Source organism: Eurytemora carolleeae, unplaced genomic scaffold (genome assembly GCF_000591075.1).
Source record: "Eurytemora carolleeae unplaced genomic scaffold, Eaff_2.0 scaffold423, whole genome shotgun sequence".
NCBI lineage: Eukaryota > Metazoa > Arthropoda > Copepoda > Calanoida > Temoridae > Eurytemora > Eurytemora carolleeae.
The window spans coordinates 42,898-64,425 of NW_019396914.1; the positions used below are offsets into that span (position 1 = coordinate 42,898).

At 31.2% G+C, this 21,528-nt stretch overlaps 1 protein-coding gene across 1 annotated transcript in view; it reads left to right on the plus strand.

Moving 5' to 3' along the window:
* LOC111710037 (short transient receptor potential channel 1) overlaps positions 1-21,528 on the plus strand; it is a 62,464-nt gene that overhangs the window by 5,072 nt on the left and 35,864 nt on the right. Inside the window, exons 4-12 of the mRNA XM_023484050.1 lie at positions 2,963-3,192; positions 5,223-5,252; positions 7,436-7,533; positions 9,509-9,585; positions 10,927-11,034; positions 13,276-13,330; positions 16,097-16,167; positions 17,781-17,871; positions 20,259-20,353. Of these exons, the coding sequence (XP_023339818.1) occupies positions 2,963-3,192; positions 5,223-5,252; positions 7,436-7,533; positions 9,509-9,585; positions 10,927-11,034; positions 13,276-13,330; positions 16,097-16,167; positions 17,781-17,871; positions 20,259-20,353 (855 nt within the window). The remainder of the gene's footprint in view (positions 1-2,962; positions 3,193-5,222; positions 5,253-7,435; positions 7,534-9,508; positions 9,586-10,926; positions 11,035-13,275; positions 13,331-16,096; positions 16,168-17,780; positions 17,872-20,258; positions 20,354-21,528) is intronic.

Here is a 21,528-nt window from a genome sequence, read left to right on the forward strand (position 1 = left end):
ACTTTTAATTGTATTCTTTTAACCAACAAATGGTAATTAGGGGTTTTGGAACCCTTTTATGCGCTTTAAAGTTTTACATTGGACCAAGGCATAAATTTTTTATTTTTTATTTTGGAGGAGATCCTGTTTCTCACATTTTTTAAACCTTGTTTCTAATTTAAACAGGGTCAAAATATTAGAATAATTTTATATCTTCTATATATATATATAAAGTTGTAATCTAGCTCCGATAATAACTCAGGAACCACTGGACCAATTTGCCTCAAATTTTCGATTGGTGAACTAGCAAGAACTACGGGAATGATCTCAGCTTGGTTTTGAGTTTTTAAGTGGGTCCACTTTTATCTGGAAAAATATCTAAAATCGTAATTTACGACCACGTGCGGGTAAACGGCGGAGTAACAATGAGTACCCTGGACAACGCTGGGTTCCCAAGCCAGTATATCTTCTATATAGTAAAGCGCTTCGCACCTATAAACATATATATATATATACCAGCTATAGCTGGCAAAACGGCTTGACAAAATGGGTTGACATTTTTTTAGGAATAATAACAAAGGCTCAAAAAAATTCAAAACAATTTTCTTTAAAAATTGATTTTTTAACTCTAAAAAATCTAAATATTTTGTTGTTGTTTAAAATTAGATTTTTAAAAAATTTCACGGTCATTGCCGGGCAATTCAGGTAGTATATGATATAATTGGTAATATTCAATGACAAATTATGTCTAGTATAATTTTTTCTTTAAAAACTGAGTACTAACATAGACCTCAGCCATATTAATGATAAAATTCCGTCAATCTAATCAATTAATCCTTGGAACTTGCACAATCATCTTGGCTCCACATTTTACATTGCAGCAAAGAGCTGCCTGTATAGTTCAATTAGAAAAAAAACAGAAGTTAGATTAGGAAAACAGAAGTTCTTTAAGAAGAACAGAATTTTAATTAGAAAAACAGAAGTTCGATTATAAAAACAGAAGTTCGATTAGAAAAACAGAAGTTCGATTAGAAAAACAGAAGTTCTTTAAGAAGAACAGAATTTTAATTAGAAAAATAGAAGTTCGATTATAAAAACAGAAGTTCGATTAGAAAAACAGAAGTTCGATTAGAAAAACAGAAGTTCTTTAAGAAGAACAGAATTTTAATTAGAAAAATAGAAGTTCGATTAGAAAAACAGAAGTTCGATTAGAAAAACAGAAGTTTGATTAGAAAAACAAAAGTTCGATAAGAAAAACAGAAGTTTGATTAGAAAAACAGAAGTCTGATTAGAAAAACAGAAGTTTGATTAGAAAAGCAGAAGTTTGATTAGAAAAACAGAAGTTTGATTAGAAAAACAGAAGTTTGATTAGAAAAGCAGAAGTTTGATTAGAAAACTGAAGTTTGATTAGAAAAAAATTTATTTTTATTAAACCCAATTTAAACATCTGATTTAAATGATTTTACGTACATTAAATGTTTGGGAGTAGATTTAATATATTTCATTTAACCTTCTTCAACCTCAACAATGTCCTCTCCTGGACCTCTAATCTCGGTACACATAGTTCCTATTTCAAACTGTCCCGGAATTGAGTATAGTAATGATCTTCAGCTAGATGATCGTTCTGCAGGCATTCCTACAGACCTCATCTTGCATTCGCGTAAAAAAAGTTGAAACTAAGCTATTATCAGAGAAACAGAAGCAATTTTTGAGTTCAACATTTTCTGGAACACCTGGCTATTGACGGTTTCCTCTTTTCAATTGAAATACAGAGAAGGTTTCTTGCACTCCTGCACTGCAACTAGGACTATAAGTGAGGCCGATTTTGTGTCTTTTTGGTTGACCATGCACCTAGATAAACCGATGGTGTCGAGATTATTTGGACTTTTTAACATGTGATTTTTTTAGCCAAATTAATCCTTTTCTTTGATTAACAAGATTTCAGCAGGTTTAAAACCTTAGTGCAGAAGGTCAGACACTGATTTTGGGCAAAAGTCTGTTAATAAAAAAAATTCCTTTAGACATATTTTTTCTTAAACAAGTTTCTAGTGGTCTCCTGTTGACAGTAGACACATTATGACAGATTAAAAAAAACTTTCCATCGTTACTACGCATACGCATATTTGGTCATTGAGTAAATAAATTGAGAACCTCCCAAACCATAATTCTGATATTTTGACCGTCTTTATCAAATATTGTTAGATACAAGCAAGACCCCATCCAGAGTTAAAAGTTGGACTTGGGCTCGAGACTTTTAAATTATAATAGTCAGAGCTCCAAAACCCTAGTCAGAGTAGTCAACCATATAGATTAAATATGTTAATCAAATGGTTAAATGTGGTTACATAAATTAAATGGCTAATCAGCTGAAGATCAATAAAATGAGAATAATTTGCAACTGGAACACAAGTTAATAATATTTTATTAAACTTTATTATCATGTTTTAAAAATGGGAAATTTACGATTTGCAAGAATTATCAAATAAAAAAGTTGTTATTTGTTTTGATAGTGGAAACCTTGTATCTAAAATTCCGGGATAAAATATTTTAGATTTTTTGTGACTCTTACGATCAAAATACTTTTTGTGGGATAGATATTTGTTTTGTGAAATGGAAAAAAGACAATTAAAAAATTCCGGGATAAAATATTTTAGATTTTTTATTTGTCACTTTTACAATCAAAATATTCTTTGTGGGGTTTAGTAAAATGTAAAAAAGCCAATTATTAAGGCATCACTTCATTTCCATACGGTCATGTTCAATTCCTAAAACCACAAAAGTGAAAGCTAAATTTTATTATATTTATTCAAATATTTTATGAATGGGGACATATGAGTATTGGGGGGGGGGGGGCAGCCAAAATGAGTTTATTCCATAAACCTCTTATTTACGTCAAATAAGGCTTGGTCGCTTAAGTTTTGAGAGAAGTCTTTATGTTATCTAAATTTTTCAGTTAAGAATTTCGAATTTTGTGTGTTTTCAGGAAACTTGAATCTCCGCCACTATCAGACCGTCCGGCGGACGAGAGAAACGGCGGTTTAACAACAGAACGCAGCAGCGGGTGTGAGAAGAACACCATTACAGCATGCAGTGACGGAAACGGAACCGCCGGCGGGTATAGGAAAAGCTCGACTAAAAATGGGATTGTTGGCGGTATGTCGATACTTAGAGCGGTTGAGGGAAACGCTGCGGCCATGTCCTCACTTTTTCCAGGTTAGATATTTCTCATATTTCTAATATATCCATGATAGATATTTTTAATAGTATTTAATAGTACCAAAATAGATTTTCTAACATTTCCATCATATATATTTCTGATATTTCCAAAATTGACATTTATCACATTTCTTAAAGAAACTGGACAGGATTGTTGCAAGATCTCTAAGGAAGAACTACACGAACAAAATTTAAGAAAAATAAAGCAAAAATTCTTGATCTACTGAAACAAGAAATATTTCTGCAAGATTCCCCCAGGAATTCTTGATCTACTGGAACAAGAAATATTTCTGCAAGATTCCCCCAGGAATTCTTGATCTACTGAAACAAGAAATATTTCTGCAAGATTCCCCCAGGATTCTTGATCTACTGAAACAAGAAATATTTCTGCAAGATTCCCCCAGGACTTTGCAAAGAAAGCCTGCACAATACTCCCATTTTTAATAAAGATATATTAGAATATAATATTTGCAAATTTTACAAATTACACTGAGAACCTTGCAAAATGACATTGCAACAATTTTTTGACAACAGTAGATAAATTGTTCCAATGTCATTAAATTAACAAATTCAATTATACTGAATTATACTCAGGGGAAATACATGTTATACAGCTGAAGAAAATCTACAAAATAGATTTACAGATTGTTTAATTATTTCTTCTTACTTAATCGATCTTAAAATTTGATATGATTATTGGTTGTTGTTTATGCCCGACGGTTTCAAATTTTCGATGATATGGAAGCTTAAAAATTCATGAAAGTTCGACACTAGCTATTAATATCAGTTAAAAATAAAAAATAAGATGAGTTTGTAAGATACGCTCAAGAAATATACGTATCACCAAGAAATATGATATATGGAACTTCAATAAAATAAAGTGTACCGTAGTTTCTGGGATGAATGAAAACAGAGCCCGGATCGTCCCAAATTAACGGTTCGATTTAAGACGTACTTTGTACTCTCTAACGTTTGGCCGCTAGATGTCTCCCTAATTATAGGTGACAGCAAATAATCTGATACTGAGTTTTTGACACAAACTTAATTTTATAATACCTAAATATCTTTGCAACCTGATGGTGAAAACCTTTGCTATTTTAAACTTAAACTGTTTGATCTAACAGAATTTATAGTTTGAAATATCAAAGTTCAACCACCTCGGGTTGCAAAGATATAGGGGTTAGAAAATCAGAGTTTGTGGTAAAACTCTTTTTCTCCACTATGATTTCTATTTGTATTCGCCCACAGTGGTTGCGCCTCACCGTACTTAGGACGGACACAGTCAAAGACGTCATATGTTTAAAAAAACAGATGGGACGATCCTGGCTCAGAACTGCGTATGTTTACATTTCTTCCAGATACTGCAGTACATTTTATTTTATGCGAGTTTCTGTTATATTCCTTGAATTTATCTTTATTTGATATTTATGAAGAATTCCTCAACAAATCTTAAAGAATTTATTGTATCGTATCTACAACTTGTTTAAATTATGTATTTACTGTAGTTTCTCTACACAACAAATGTAAATAAAGCTGTGGGGTATATCTGAGCCCAAAATTTAAGACAGGGTATCGTCATGAAACCTGAGCCCGTTTTCTCTATAGATAGTGGTTGTGAAGTTTACGTACTTTGGGGGACGATAGTTTGGCCGCTAGATGTCTCTCGTATGAATTATCTATCTATCAGATAAGAATTTTGCGTAAGACGTCTAGCGGCCAAACTATCGTCCCCTAAAGTACGTGAACTTCACGACCACTGATCAAACATTATTATAGAGAGAACGGGCTCTGCTGTCGGTTTCTTGGGGGGTAAGATAATTTTGTAGATATCACTGTCAAGGTGGGCAGTATTATTATATATGTTTGGTTTTGTTTTATGTTACAATTTTCGGGGTTATACATTAATATCTGAACAAATCATAGACCTCAAAAAGTAAACTCCGTCACTTAGATACGCTCATTGTACACAAATAAGAATGAACTTCATTGATATTTACCCTATTACAACAAAAACATTTATATTTCAGATATGAGGTTTTCTTGGGAGATTAAATCAGGAATAACGAAATCAAAAATTTCATTCCGTTTTTTAGATTTGATTTTTTCTAAAAATGTGGCCGAAGGTTAAACAGCGAATCAAGCAAATACCTTTATTTTTGTGTCTCTGAGAACTATGTATTAAATAATTTTGTCTTGGACAAACCAGCTTGGTGGTCGTACCCTGCAGGGATATCTTTAATTATCTCTCAAATGTGAAAGTGGTCTTCGTGGATATCGAGATCAAGCGTTGTTATAGATTAGCGGTAATTCGCAACTCATAAGTTTTGACCTCTGCGCATTTACGAAAAAACATCAGTTGAAGCAAATTAAAAATAACAAAACTTTATAATTGTTCAAAAAAGAATTGTGCAGACATTTTTTCCCCAGTTTTCTGGTCATCTGACGGTACTAACTATTACTAGATGCATATATTTGCATCTTTTAATTTAAAAAAATTCATTTTTATATAACGTACCTCTATTTACATTTTACATTTGAAAAAATTTTTTAATTCGCCAATTTTTCATGATAAAGAGGTTCTGCACAGGCCTAGAAGCGATGCAAAAATTCCTAATTTATTTGCAGACTAGAGTAAAAACATTTTATGAAAGGAGGTTTTTGCCACTCAAAGTATCATATGACTGTTCCTTGTCATATCTTACAATACAACTAAATTCAATATTTTATATTCTATTTACACTTAATAACATCTAAAAAATCTAAATATTATATAATTTATCAAATTTGAAGATGTTAATCGTTTTAATGATAAAAGAAGTAGAGCAAGAAAGTTAATCCTACAACATTTTGAAATCATAATCTCTTTTTGATTATTTGATTTCGTTAATTATTACATTTGGAAACTCATTCTTCTTGATAATTATTACATTTGGAAACTTAATACTTCTGTTAATTATTTGATTTGGAAACTTAATTTAAGGAATACTCTTGATAATTATTACATTTGGAAACTTCATGCTTTTGTTAATTATTACATTTGGAAACTGAATCCTTCTATTAATTAATTAATTTGGAAACTTAGTCTTTTTGTTAATTATTATATTTGGAAACCTATACTTCTTGATAATTATAAAATTTAGAAACTTAATCCTTCTGTTAGTTATTTGATTTGGAAACTTAATCCTTTTGTTAAATATTTCACTTGGAAACTTATCATTCTTGATAATTATTACATTTGGAAACTTAATTTTATTGTTAAATATTAAATTTGGAAACTTAATCCTTTCGTTAATTATTTGATTTGAAAACTTAATTTTATTGTTAATTATCAGTTTTAGAAACTTGATTCAATTGTTAATTATAAAGATCTAAAAACTTAATTCCATTGTTAATTATTACATTTTGAAACCTTATTCGATTTTTAATTATTAGATTTGGAAACTTAATCAAATTGTTAATTATTAGATTTAGAAATTTTATTCAATTGTTAATTATTAGATTTGGAAACTTAATTTGATTGTTAATTATTTGATTTGGAAACTTAATTCAATATTATCAGATTTGGAAACTTAATTAAATTGTTAAATATTAGATTTAGAAACTTAATTCAATTTTTAATTATTAGATTTAGAAATTTAATTCAATTGTTAATTATTAGATTTGGAAACTTAATTCAATTTTTAATTATTAGATTTAGAAATTTAATTTAATTGTTAATTATTATGTTTGGTAAGTTAATTCTCTTTGGAACTATTACGTTTGGAAACTTAATTTTGTTAATTATCACATTTTGAATCTTTTCTTATGAAAAGTTTTAAAACCCGATATATTTGTTGATTTCGTAAAGTTTTAAAACCCGATATATTTGATGATTTCGTATAGTTTTAAAACCCGATATATTTGTTGATTTCGTAAAGTTTTAAAACCCGATATATTTGTTGATTTCGTAAAGTTTTAAAACCCGATATATTTGTTGATTTCGTAAAGTATTAAAACCCGATATATTTGTTGATTTCGTAAAGCTTTAAAAACCGATATACTTGTTGATTTCGTAAAGTTTTAAAACCCGATATATTTGTTGATTTCGTAAAGTATTAAAACCCGATATATTTGTTGATTTCGTAAAGCTTTAAAAACCGATATACTTGTTGATTTCGTAAAGTTTTAAGATCCGATATATTTGTTGATTTCGTAAAGTTTTAAAACCCGATATATTTGTTGATTTGGTAAATGCGATCAGTGGACGCAGTCTTCAACAATGGACTAACCAGGATAAACGATCTGAGTAAAGAAGCGATTCTGCAAGCGATAAAAGACCAAGATTTGCGATTTCTCCAGGTATTGTGCAGTGGTGTGCGATTATATCAATATAATAAAGACGACTTTGTGTTTAAATTTTAATTGTTAACAAGCTTTCTCCGAATTACAATTTTACAAGTAATTAAAGAGAAGCTTTTTAATTGACAGCTTTGTTAACATGTTCTTGTGTATTCATGCTGCTTAAAATCGAAAGTCGTCTTCCTTATATTGATATAATCGCCTACCACCTTATATTATGCTAATTACAAAAATGAGTGCTTATTCCGTACTTTTAATGGCGGAACTAGTGGTTCTTTTTTATTCATTTATTCCTCGTAAAACGTTCTGTATAATTAATCATAACATTTTATAAATCATTCTTTTTTCCAATAGTATTTGTTTTGTTACTTTATTATGTTCTTTTGTTGAATGTACATAATAAATTTACACATTGGGCATTAAAACGTTTTAAAGAAAAGACGTTTTTCTCTCAAGTCTAAATAGGGGAGAGAAACCCCGGTTTTTGTGACGATTAAAATAAAATATCAAAATATCGAGGAAAAAAAATCCGTACTCAACAGCCCAGAGCTATAGAGCGGTTTTCCATATTTGCAATTTTGATGAACTTATTTCATATTTTGTATCTTTAAAGTGTTTGCCTTGCTAATAAGCGCGTTGTAGCAAAAATACATATCTATACTATACTATATCTATACATATATATGATTCTTGAGTTAGTAAGGTACCCAAGCAACAAACTGTTAAAAGACTTCAAAGTCAACCCTGTCTTAAAAGTTGATGAATAATTTTGTTATATCTGCCTGGACCTCTGTTCGTTTACTTGAGGGGAAAAGAGAAATTGTTTTAAGTTTTGTTTATATTTTACCATGATGTATTAAGACAGCTGAGGAACTAGTCTTGCTATCAACAAACACCAGTGAGTAAACAGGGATTCCTAACATTATTCCGTAATTCCAAACTTCTTGTTGTTTTTATTAAAACTAGTTGCTAGCTGGCTTTATACGTCATACGTACCCTTGTTTTAACTATCCTAGAGCCTCCGCGTCCAATCCAATCCTGTATCATTGACACGTCTTTATCGGGGAGGCTGGATCTTAGCTACTTCTCCGGTTGTATGAGCCTGAGTGTACACTTGGGATAGTTTACTGATAATGGATATTAAGAGATTATGGCCTATTCATACAGTACAAGCATCAAATATCCAGTACGCTTTCGGAGTACAAGTGTATGGGGGTTTTGTATCTTGAATTTTACTCAGTTCATGCTCTGGTCCGTTTATTAACGATGAAACATTGCTCTGTAAAAGACTGTAAATGTACGTCTTCCTGCGAAAATGGAATCCTGCACACGATACAGGAGTAGCGGATCTTAATAGTTACATAGAAAACAAATTCTTCATTTAAATATTTTCAGAAATCACCCCCGAGTACTATAATAGATTGACCTTTGGAAGTGAAGTACATGGCCTGTACAATTAGTAAAGGATAAGCGTACATAATCACTCTATATACTATTAACTCGTTGGTATTTATAACCAAAAGAGATTTGATTTACTCTCTCACTATCTTTTTTTTAAATTCAATTATCCAATCAGAGTAATAAGGTGCTTTTAGCGTTAAACAATGAACGAAATCATCTATTAGTTAAAGTATAGTGTTTACAACCCACTTCTCCGTAGTTCTGATCACATTTCAAATTCTTCTGTTCCCGGAGTAAAATTCCCATTATTAAGTCAATAGCAAGTGTCACGAAAAAATATCACCTCTTTTGATATAATTATAGAAAGTACAAGAAATTTACTCAAATTCATCTAAAAATATTTGGTTACTTATCAGCAATTTAAAACTTTTTTCTTCTCCTCAAAAACTCAAGAAAAAAAAACCTTTCTAATCCTTCTTCTTTATTGAGATTTAATACACTTAAGAGGAAATTACAATTTTATATTTGATATAACTAGAATTTTATGAAATACTATCTTAGAATTTTATTTTAGGACGAGAGTAATCGAACCCTGCTCAGCGAGAAGAAATTTAGCAAGGAATGTATTCGATCCTGTGTACAGGAGACCAGGTAATATATACTGTACATGTACAGGAGACTATGTAATGTAAACTGCATACTGACGTGTATAGGTAATATAAACTGTACAGCGTATATATACAGGAGGCTAGGCAATGTACATGACAGTGAGACTAGGTAATAAAAAATATCTGTACATTGCACATGTACAGGAAACCAGGTAATTTAAATTGTACAGTTTAAACTGACTGTTCACTTGTAAGCTATAAACTTACAATGAGTTTTAATAAGCTGTCAGACCAAACTATGTATACGCAGATTATGCGTATACATAGTTTTTTATTCCTTGATTATTGTTTGTTGGCAGTTTCACAACTTCTGATAAAGTTTCAACAATCCAACCTTATTATTTTTACCGCATACAAACTCAAGAAGAAACAATATTCAAGAAGAAAAGCAATGGGATTAAACAGAAACGCATAAAAAATGATCGAATACTTATATTTCTCCTGAGCTAAATTTTAGGACAACCAGCCCTGCTTAGGTGGGTCTAAACTATATATATGAAAGTTTGCCTCTAGATTAAAATACATAGAAAATGGTTTTATATCAAGTATTGAGTGTTAAACAATATCCTTGATTTTGCTGGATATTTCATCTGAATAGAAAGAATCATTACAGAAATCCAGGAAAACCATTAAAAAGAGTATTTGCGGATTTTCAGTTCCATACCTTAGATTCAATCAATCTTGAATCGTGGTGTATGTAGAATGTTTAGTTTTTTATTAAAATTTTATTTCATTGAATTCTAGTGTGAAATATAAAACGTGTGATGCATCTGTATTCCAAGGAGTTTAGTCGTCGTTACAAACTCAAATTTTCTATCCCTATACCTTTGCAATCTAATGTCGTAATCATTAGATATTTTAAACCAGAAATTATGTTGGATCAAAATAACTAAGTTTGAGATATCAAAGGTTTACACCATCAGGTTGAAAATATATATATAACGTTTAGAACAATTTGAGTTTATGGCTATGACCCCATTCCTTTAATAACTTTCTTCATTGTACATAACTTTAACTTAAACTTAAAATTCCAAAAAAGAGGTAATAGGGACGGTCTGATGACCAGTCTGTTTCGTCCAAAATGTAACTTTACTGAAAGAAAATTTTGCATTTTAGACATAAAAAATCTAAGTGTAAACTAAACTTCTCCTAAACTAAGCGTCCGAAAATATTTCAGTGTCTATTTTTAAATGAAACCTGACCACATAGTAATAATATTAATAATAATATAATAATAATAATANTAATAATAATAATAATAATAATAATAATAATAATAATAATAATAATAATTATAATCATTATAATAATCTTCTTGTTATAGGAATATCGCTCTGATAGAAGAGCTTCTTGGTTTCTTCCTGACAGCAAACGATGAAACCCGCAGAAATGTTCATGTTCTCATCAAGGAGGCAATTTCAACCACAATCCGGTATATTACTATAGTTTCAGTAGAAGTAAATATTTCAACCACAGTCCGGTATACTACTGTAGTTTCAATAGAAGTAAATATTTCAACCACAATCCGGTATATTATATTGCAGTTTCAGTAGAAGTAAATATTTCAACCACAATCCGGTATATTATACTGTAGTTTCAATAGAAGTAAATATTTCAACCACAATCCGGTATATTATACTGTAGTTTCAGTAGAAGTAAATATTTCAACCACATTCCGGTATATTATACTGTAGTTTCAATAGAAGTAAATATTTCAACCACAATCCGGTATATTTCTGTAGTTTCAGTAGAAGTAAATATTTCAACCACAATCCGGTATATTACTGTAGTTTCAGTAGAAGTAAATATTTCAACCACAATCCGGTATATTATACTGTAGTTTCAATAGAAGTAAATATTTCAACCACAATTCGGTAAATTATACTGTAGTTTCAATAGAAGTAAATATTTCAACCACAATCCGGTATATTATACTGTAGTTTCAGTAGAAGTAAATATTTCAACCACAATCCGGTATATTATACTGTAGTTTCAGTAGAAGTAAATATTTCAACCACAATCCGGTATATTACTGTAGTTTCAGTAGAAGTAAATATTTCAACCACAATCCGGTATATTACTGTAGTTTCAGTAGAAGTAAATATTTCAACCACAATCCGGTATATTACTGTAGTTTCAGTAGAAGTAAATATTTCAACCACAATCCGGTATATTACTGTAGTTTCAGTAAAAGTAAATATTTCAACCACAATCCGGTATGTTATACTGTAGTTTCAGTAGAAGTAAATATTTCAACCACAATCCGGTATATTACTGTAGTTTCAGTATAAGAAGTAAATATTTCTATTTACTGTTTAGCCCTGATATAAGGATTCATATTTCATTGGATGATGAGAAAGATAGAAAGATAGATGATACTGCCATACTATTTCTATTGGTTCAGAATAGACATCAAACACATGTCTGAACCCTGATTGGATCAGGCGCTAATGGACTCGGATACAAATGTGATGACTATCATATATTGATCATAGGCACAACATTTGTTTGGATATTAATGAGCTAAAGATTTCTACAGGAACTCGAGGAAGATAAAGTCTGTGTCTACTGTCTACTACAGTAGAAGGATGTCGTCTTCCTTCTTTCTTTTAAGTTTAAAATGTCATTAAGAATGTTGTTAAAACTGACATATTTCTATAAATGTGTATAGTGTTTTTTCAGAAATTAAGTATTTCGTAAAAAAACCCTTTACACTTTTTAATCCCTAATAATTACCCAATAATAATTAAATTTATATCGCAATGTATTCAGTGTATGTTAGGACTACATTATCAAAATATTATTGGATTTGGTCAACCCTGATCTGAATGACATATTTTTATCTCTTGGGGATGGAACTGATCTACAGTGATCAGCTTACCTGCAGAATTTCCTGTTCTCGCCACACTGTGTCACTCCTGTATGCCGAGTCCATTAGCGCCTGATCCAATCAGGGTTCAGTCATGTGTTTGATGTCTATTCTGAACCATTAAAAATAGTATGTCGGTATCATATATTTTTCTATCTATCTCATTATCCAATCAGTGTTATGAATTCTTCAATCGGCGTAATCAGTAAATGGAAATATTTACTGCTACTGAAACTATAGTGGTGTTTCAGTTGACAGCTTTTCACATTTTCACCTGGCAGCGTTTTTTTCTAAGTTGGCCTGATTATCAGTTAAAAACTAGAAGGCGACAGCTGTTTTATTGTTACCATTGTAGCTGTCTAATGTCCACTGTCAGAGTGCACAATACAAGAATATTGAATAAGCTCTATTAGCTACAGGGTGTCCCATGAAACATTACAGTTGGTAAATAGTTTAAAATGTCTTTTTCCATAATTTGTTAAGTTTTTTGATACCAAAGAGATTAATACAAAGTATTTTATGGCCCAGTTTGATTATGTAGTAAAAACTTGATTTCATAGAAAAATGTATTTGAGTAAAAGATTTTTTAACGAAATGAACTGCAAAAATACCAACTGTTGTGTGTCACGGGACACCCTGTATGTATAGTAGAGACCTGTAGACTCTAATACAACAATCCACATGCATTTGTTTTGCAAGCCTGCACATTATTGCAGAGTTTAGGATAAAAGTAACTAAACCCAACTCCATTATATAAATTCTTGTTTATCTTCTATAATAAATAATTTTTATTTCCTGTTCCAGGCTTAATGGAGATAAACTTGTGATTGGCCTACTAGAGTTTCTACAGAACGACAAGGTGCTTGGCTTTATTTTTTAGTCTTTAATCAATTCAAAAAGATGTTTTATTTGATTTCAAGGATGGAATTAGAACTGGAAACTAATGTAAAATTATATACTATAAACGTGCTTTTAACTGACCCTCCGCGCACAGATAATTGTGCTATAGGACTTGAAACCTTAATCTGATCATAAATGTGGAAAACTTGAAAAGTATTTTTCTGTGATTTACTCCATTGCTTCTTATAAGCAAGAAATGCGTAAGTCACTTTAAGCCACAAATGAAAATAAACAGTTTATATAAACAAAACATGGATATCTAATTCACACTTGATCAGACAAAGGGTACTTTTTTTAATCGGGAATTGACATCTTTGCTTGATGGGTCACTTGAAATTTCGCTTAAAGTCTTTTTAATAACTTAATTTTTTAAAATATGTACACAAAATCCTTTCTGAATATGTGTTCGGCGAAACTAAAAATAAAATTCAAAATTTCAATTTTGGAGGCGTCAGAAACGTATTAAAGAGCAAGGAAAGGTCCGGGATTCCGTGGGTGAAAAATTCCGGGCTCCGGATGAAAAAGGCGATTATTAATGATATTTCTATGCAATTAATGTATGTATAAAAGGAAAATATAATTATACAATCAAAGAACATATTTTAAATATATATTAAGCCATAATTATTTGAACCACTGCACTGCAGAGAATATAAAAGTATTAAAATTCCCAATATGAAACTGTAAGAGAATGACAAAACTTTTAATTCTAACTTAAATATTCAAAAAACCAAACTGCTCAACTATCCTTCTCTTCTATTTATTGACTACTGTGTGATTCTTTACCTTACTTGAAATAAATCTGAACTCAAAGTTCTGGTCTCAAATAAACTAGTTAAAAGCACAGAGGATATTTTATTTCTCTTGAACATTAATCAACACAAATCCTTAAAAACTAAGTACGAGGGAGAAAATACATGAATACGAGCCTTCAGAGTAAAAGAATCAATCAAAAAGAACTAAGCTAAACTTAAATAGAAAAGGGGAGCAAAAGCGAAAAGTAATAAAGAAAACTTCAAGACCTGAATAGGAAGAATCACGCGCAGTTTCACTCTGGAGAAATTTTTGCTCTGAACTCCGCTTGGGGAGAAATCAAGCCCCCTTTTATACTCCCAAGGGAGCAGGAACTGCGCGCGATAATTGAACTATTCCGATTTTGATTGGTTGGTTACATTTATAATGATACATAATTGGGTAGTAAGGGTTCCTATTGGAGGGGAGAAAAGAGTTAGGTACTTTTTTTAATTATCTTAATTATCGTAATTGCGTTGCATGAGATATGATTGGCTCTAACAGAAAACAGGAGCTTTATAATTGCTCAAAAAGGGGGACAAATTTCACCATGGGGTAATTATAAGCAATTAAACTCTAGAATGTTTAGTTTAAAACAACATAATACGAGTCACAATATTAAATACAAGCTAGAAATATGGAAACACATACAAAACATTCTTTTTTATAACTTTTTTTTCTCCAAAAAAATTTTTTAAGGGACTGTAAAAGGTAATTTCAATTAACCTTTTATTTAAAGAGGATTATCCTAGTTTCAGAGCGATACCCTTTAAACCTTTTTCTGATCAAGGTTGTCCCTGTTAATCTACAGGGTGTCCCACATCAAATTAGACCGCGTCAATGGGTCTAAATTACGATTTGGGGGATTAATCAGAAAATTTAGGAAGAATAAATCATTTTGAAAATTTTGATAAGGATAAAAGAATTTTTTCGAGTATTATGTGCGAATTTTGGCGTTGAAGATTGGAGATAATCTAATATGATATGGGACCCTCTGTACTAAGCGCTTTTAATTGCTAACCACTTAATGCTTGCAAGCTGTCATATTTAAAAATATCATGCAATAGATACTTTTTAAAAGTTAGAAAAAAAGTGGCAAAAAATAAAAATTTACTTTTGAATCTTTGAAAACACTGTTAAAATAAAACAGTCAATTGGGTTTCAGCAAGTAACAAATCACCTGTTTGAGTTCAGACTGTACACAGCGTACAGTCCTCTTTCTATAGAGGGTCACTTGAAATTACGCTCACAGTCCCTTTAAAGGGACTGTAAAGGAAAAATGAAAGGAGGTGTAGGATGAAACCTGAGAATCTCAGTTGTCGAACGATACTTAACAGGCATCTATCTAATGTTCTTGTCTCGAGAAATTGACATAAAACTGTGTTAAAATTATACCATAACGTAAAAAGTTAAGATATTCTTCCGTATCACGTGACCAGGACTTCCTCCAATGGCAATGCAGTTTACTGGTCCCGTGATACAGACGGAGACAGGTGACAATAATCCTGCACTGCCATTGGTTGGAGTTCTGGTGACATGTTCCGAACGCATAAATAATTTTATTAATTATATCTCTTAAAAATGAAAAATTATTATATTCAAATAATAATTGAAGCTAACTTGAGTTTCTCTGGCTCCTATGGGATATCGTAGTTTTCAGATTGGTTGCGTATTTGTTGATTATGATCTGTCTAATACTACAAATCTTATTCAAAATCTTACATATATAAGTTTTGGTATAAATTTGACACAGTTTTATATCAATTTCTCGAGACAGGAACATCAGATAAATATCATAGGTATCTTTCAACGCCTGAGATTCTCAGATTTCAGCCTATACCCCCTTTCATTTTTCCTTTACAGTCCCTTTAAGCAGACTTTTTGATTCGGTTTTAAAAATCTTTTAACAGCTTATAACAGAATTATTTTGTAGAAAATGAAGACAATGACGGACACAGCAGAACTTATGGAAGATGCTGTTTTCCTAGCTGCTCTAGAGCAGAGGTATATTTTTCCTAGCCGCTCTAGAACAAAGGTATATTTTTCCTAGCTGCTCTTGAACAGAGGTATATTTTTCCTAGCTGCTCTAGAACAGAGGTATATTTTTCCTAGCTGCTCTTGAACAGAGGTATATTTTTCCTAGCTGCTCTAGAACAGAGGTATATTTTTCCTAGCTGCTCTAGAACAGAGGTATATTTTTCATAGCTGCTCTAGAACAGAGGTATACTTTTCCTAGCTGCTCTAGAACAGAGGTATATTTTTCATAGCTGCTCTAGAACAGAGGTATATTTTTCCTAGCTGCTCTAGAACAGAGGTATATTTTTCCTAGCTGCTCTTGAACAGAGGTACATTTTTCCTAGCTGCTCTAGAACAGAGGTAACGATATAAGGGTATTTTTATTTGGGATTCTGTATTTTAAAAATGTTGGAATTCTGACTTCTATTCTAAAAAATTAGATCTGAATAAAATTTACCTCTATTCCGTTATGCTATTTTTTTGATCTAAAATTTTAACCTGTCTAGTGACGCTGTCATTTTTGGATCTATAATTCTAACCTTTATTCTAAATTCTTATAAATTCTGACTTCGATTCTGAAATGTTTAGATCTGAAATTTTTACCTCTATTCTGAAATGTTTAGATCTGAAATTCTGACCTCTATTCTGAAATGTTTAGATCTGAAATTCATACCTCTATTCTGAAGTGTTTAGATCTGAAATTCTGACCTCTATTCTAAAATGTTTAGATCTGAAATTCTTACCTCTATTCTGAAGTGTTTATATCTGAAATTCTAACTTCGATTCTGAAATGTTTAGATCTGAAATTCTGACCTCTATTCTGAAATCTTTAGATCTAAAATTCTTACCTCTATTCTGAAGTGTTTAGATCTGAAATTCTGACTTCGATTCTGAAATATTTAGATCTGAAATTCGGACCTCGATTCTGAAATGTTTGGATCTGAAAATCTGACTTCGATTCTAAAAGGTTTAGATCTGAAATTCTGACTTACATTCTGAAAGATTTAGATCTGAAATTCTGACCTCTATTCTGAAATGTTTAGATCTGAAATTCTGTCTTCGATTCTGAAATTTTTGGAACTGAAATTCTGACCACTATTCTGAAATGTTTAGATCTGAAAATCTGACTTTGATTCTGAAATGTTTAGATCTGAAATTCTGACTTCGATTCTGAAATGTTTAGATCTGAAATTCTGACCTCTATTCTTAAATGTTTAGATCTGAAATTCTTACCTCTATTATGAAGTGTTTAGATCTGAAATTCTGACTTAGATTCTGGAATGTTTAGATCTGAAATTCTGACCTCTATTAGGAATGTTTAGATCTGTAATTCTGACCTCGATTCTGAAGTGTTTAGATCTGAAGTTCTAACTTCGATTCTGAAATGTTTAGATCTGAAATTCTGACCTCGATTCTGAAATGTTTAGATCTGAAATTCTGACTTCGATTCTGAAATATTCAGTTCTGAAATTCTGATTCAATTCTGAATTGTTTAGATCTGAAATTCTGACTTGGATTTTGAAAGGTTTAGATCTGAAATTCTGACCTCGATTCTGAAATGTTTAGATCTGAAATTCTGACATCTGTTCTGAAATGTTTAGATCTGAAATTCTGACTTCGATTCTGAAATGGATTCAAAACAGCAAAGCCAAAAAGTTTACCCACAAAGGAAAAACGTACGCTGGAGCCCAGGTATATATATATATTTACTTTTTATACAGTGAAACCTATAAAACTGCAGAATAGGAAGACGACTGTCTCAACTAGTTCGACGAACATTAAATAGGCCGATTTTTGTACAATGAACGCTGAACAATGACTCTTGTTAATTAACAAGTTGATTTTTAAGATACTAGTAAAACTATTTTCTTTAAATCAACAAATACGCATACTAATGCGTTACATATCGTCTTCCTCTTCCACAGTTTTTATGGGTCAAGTGTTTAAAGTTCGAACAAAACAATTCTATGCTTTAAAAATAAAACTTTATCGTATTTGACCCTATATGCCGCTTGGTAGAAGAAATAAAAATATGGTTTTCAATTTAGTTGTAAAATACAATCTTTTCAAAAAATAATTCAATTCTTTCCAAACTTCTGAAATTCAATTCCAACATCCATACGATGATAAATTTCATTTACATTTCAACAAAAATTATTTGGCTCTACATATAATATATATCTGACCCTAGGGAAGGTTTATGGCAAATCGAAATGGAATAATTTTGCCTGGAAAAAATGCCGGTTTAGAATTTTTGTAAATCCATAAAATAGTAAAATAAATTGTTACTGTAAAAAATGCGCTAAAAGCTAGGCATACTATTTGACTCTTAAATACATTTAAAAGTAAGTTAATATTTTTTTTCTGAATGAATCCTGAATGACAAAATTCTTTAATATTTTTCCCATTTACGCTGTCAATATAAACCACTCGTGTATATTATGAACCACGTCATTTATCTTGTATTTTTTACGTGTTTTTTAACTTTAAAAATTTTTATTAGCTTCAATATAGACGGATAGGCTTTTCAGCTTCTCCTATTATTTGACATGTTCAGAAATTTCTCGGCAGTTTCTAAGAATGAAATGTACATATATATATATAAAGTAATCAAACTTTTGTATCCAGATTTCTTCCCCCTTTCAAATGGTTTATATGTTTCATTTCTTTTTCTTGAGAAATCATTTCCTCATATGATTTTTAGACATTTTTATAAAATTTGTTATCTTGGAAAATCAATGATCTTATTTTTGTTAAATGAATTATTGGGTAAAAAGTATCAAACATAGAAAAAATCTAGTTAAATCTAGTTGAATCTAGTTGAATCTAGTTGAATACCAGTTTTTAACTTTTTCCTTCCAAATCTTCGAATACCACTACCCACCACTCAGCCTAATGTAAATAATCTCTTGAAGTACCACTACCCACCACTCAGCATAATGTAAATAATCTCTTGAAGTACCACTACCCACCACTCAGCATAGTGTAAATAATCTCTTGAAGTACCACTACCCACCACTCAGCATAGTGTAAATAATCTCTTGAAGTACCACTACCCACCACTCAGCATATTGTAAATAATCTCTTGGATGAAAAATGAAACGATTTGTTTGAATTGACCATGCACATACCATTTGTTTTCTTCGGTTGACTGCTCTTTTCCTATTAATAGAATATATTTTCCTGTATTCCTGTATTTTTGTATTCCTGTATTCCTGTATTCCTGTATTCCTGTATTCCTGTATTCCTGTATTTCCGTATTCCTGGATGCTTGTATTCCTGTATTCCTGTATTCTGTATTCTTGTATTCTTGTATTCCTGTATTCCTGTATTTCTGTATTCATGTATTCCTTTATTTCTGTATTCCTGTTTTCTTGTATTCCTGTATTCCTACAATATAGAAGTGATCCTCGTGTTCGTATAGAAGTGTTCGTATACACCCATCGAGATATTAGTAATAGAGGGGGCATCTGGAATTTTAGACTTCTTGTTGTACAGCCACTGTACACAATGACCCGATCAGAAATTCTACAAGTCATAAGGAAACATTTTTCGACAAATTTCACTGTACAGTATAAACCTAGCCAGGCAAAATTAGGAGAGTTATGCCCGCCCCCTGTATACACCACATACATAGTCGTGCCGGGTCAATTGTACCGTATACACTACATATATAGTCGTGTCGGGTCAATTGTGCCGTATACACTATATATAAAGTCGTGTCGGGTCAATTGTACCGTATACACCACATATATAGTCGTATCGGGTCAAGTTTACCGTATACACCACATATATAGTCGTGTCGGGTCAATTAATTGTACCGTATACACGTTTATGGGCGTCAACTGTTCACTGGCCTAATTGTAATTAACAATGAACAGAATCAGAAATGTTATTTTGGTTTGGAGTTTAACCAAAAATGAAGGCTGGTTAACATCGGGGTCGACCAGTATCAGTAAATTTGGATTGATTTGATAATTTGAGGAAGTTTTGTCAAAAATTCTACGCTAATGCATGTACTTTGAACAGTTTAAATATATATTATTAGATTATTATTTTGATATATTTTGTATTATCAGACTGGAGGTGTAAAAGTGAACTGTAGTTCTCTAATACATGCTGCTAAAAAGAATGACTACCTGAGGGTCAAAATCCTCTTTCACTACGGTTACAGGTATTATCTTTATAATAAAGCTCTTTGCTCTTATATTTGTATCTTCATAAAATAAGTCTAGAACATGTTCATATTTGTATCTGTTTAAATATATTTATACCACTGCCCCTTTAGTAAAAGTATAAAGTCTGACCGCGTCAACCTAGTTGCACCGGCTAGTAATGTTGATTCTTTATTAACCCAAAGTCCGTGCGGTACAGTTCAAACTGGGACTGGAAAGGTTGACCCGGCTCGGAAATTCAAATGTACTACGGCTGCTTGTAATATGTCAGCTTTAGCTGGCCAAAGACTAAAAAGATTATATTATATTTTCAAATATTATTCTCTTAAAGTTTGCTTTAATTTATACCATCATGAATATTGACTTTGAAGGAAGCAAAACTGATGGTTCACAAAAAACTAAATATTTTTTTTTACATTTTTTTACGTTAAATAAAAAAAAAATTTTCAACATTTTTTATTAAAACTTTTTAGTTTAAACTTTGTGAGTAGTGTCTTGTAGGCCCGAAAAAGAATTGAGTCTTTGTCACAAACTATGATTTTATAATCTCTATATCTTTGCAACCCAATGCCGTAGACCTTATATATTTCAAACTATGAATTTTGTTAGATGAGAGAATCTAAGTTCGAAATATCAAAGGTTTACACCATCATCAGGTGCAAAAAATATAGGTATTAGAAAATCAGAGTTTGTTACAAAGACTCATTTCCTTTGAATGAATATTGAACGACACTCTTTAGATTTTTTTGTGAGTGTCTAATTTAAAGGTCAAAATTAATGAATGATAACTTTTTGTTTCCATTGAAAAAATATCTGCTTTTGTTTTTACTTTTACTAATTAGGTTTACTGCATAGTTAAGGATGTTTTATCTAGCTAAGTAAGAATACTGCGGACTGCGGAAGATATGTAAACCTTGATTTATCTAGTATCTAAAATCTCAGGGGTCTAGGGGCCTCTGCCCTTTGCATAAAGAAAGATACATTAAATAAGATTTTAAATTTGACTTGGTTTAAAAATATATTTTTCAATTTCACCGTGTTCTGATTGTATCTGATTGTATATAGCATGTAAAGAGAAATTCACTTAAAAAGGCTAAGGAGCAATACTCTAAATTGCAAAATAACAAAAAATCGCTTCAACTCAACAAAAAACCGCTTTTTTTAGCCATCCAGT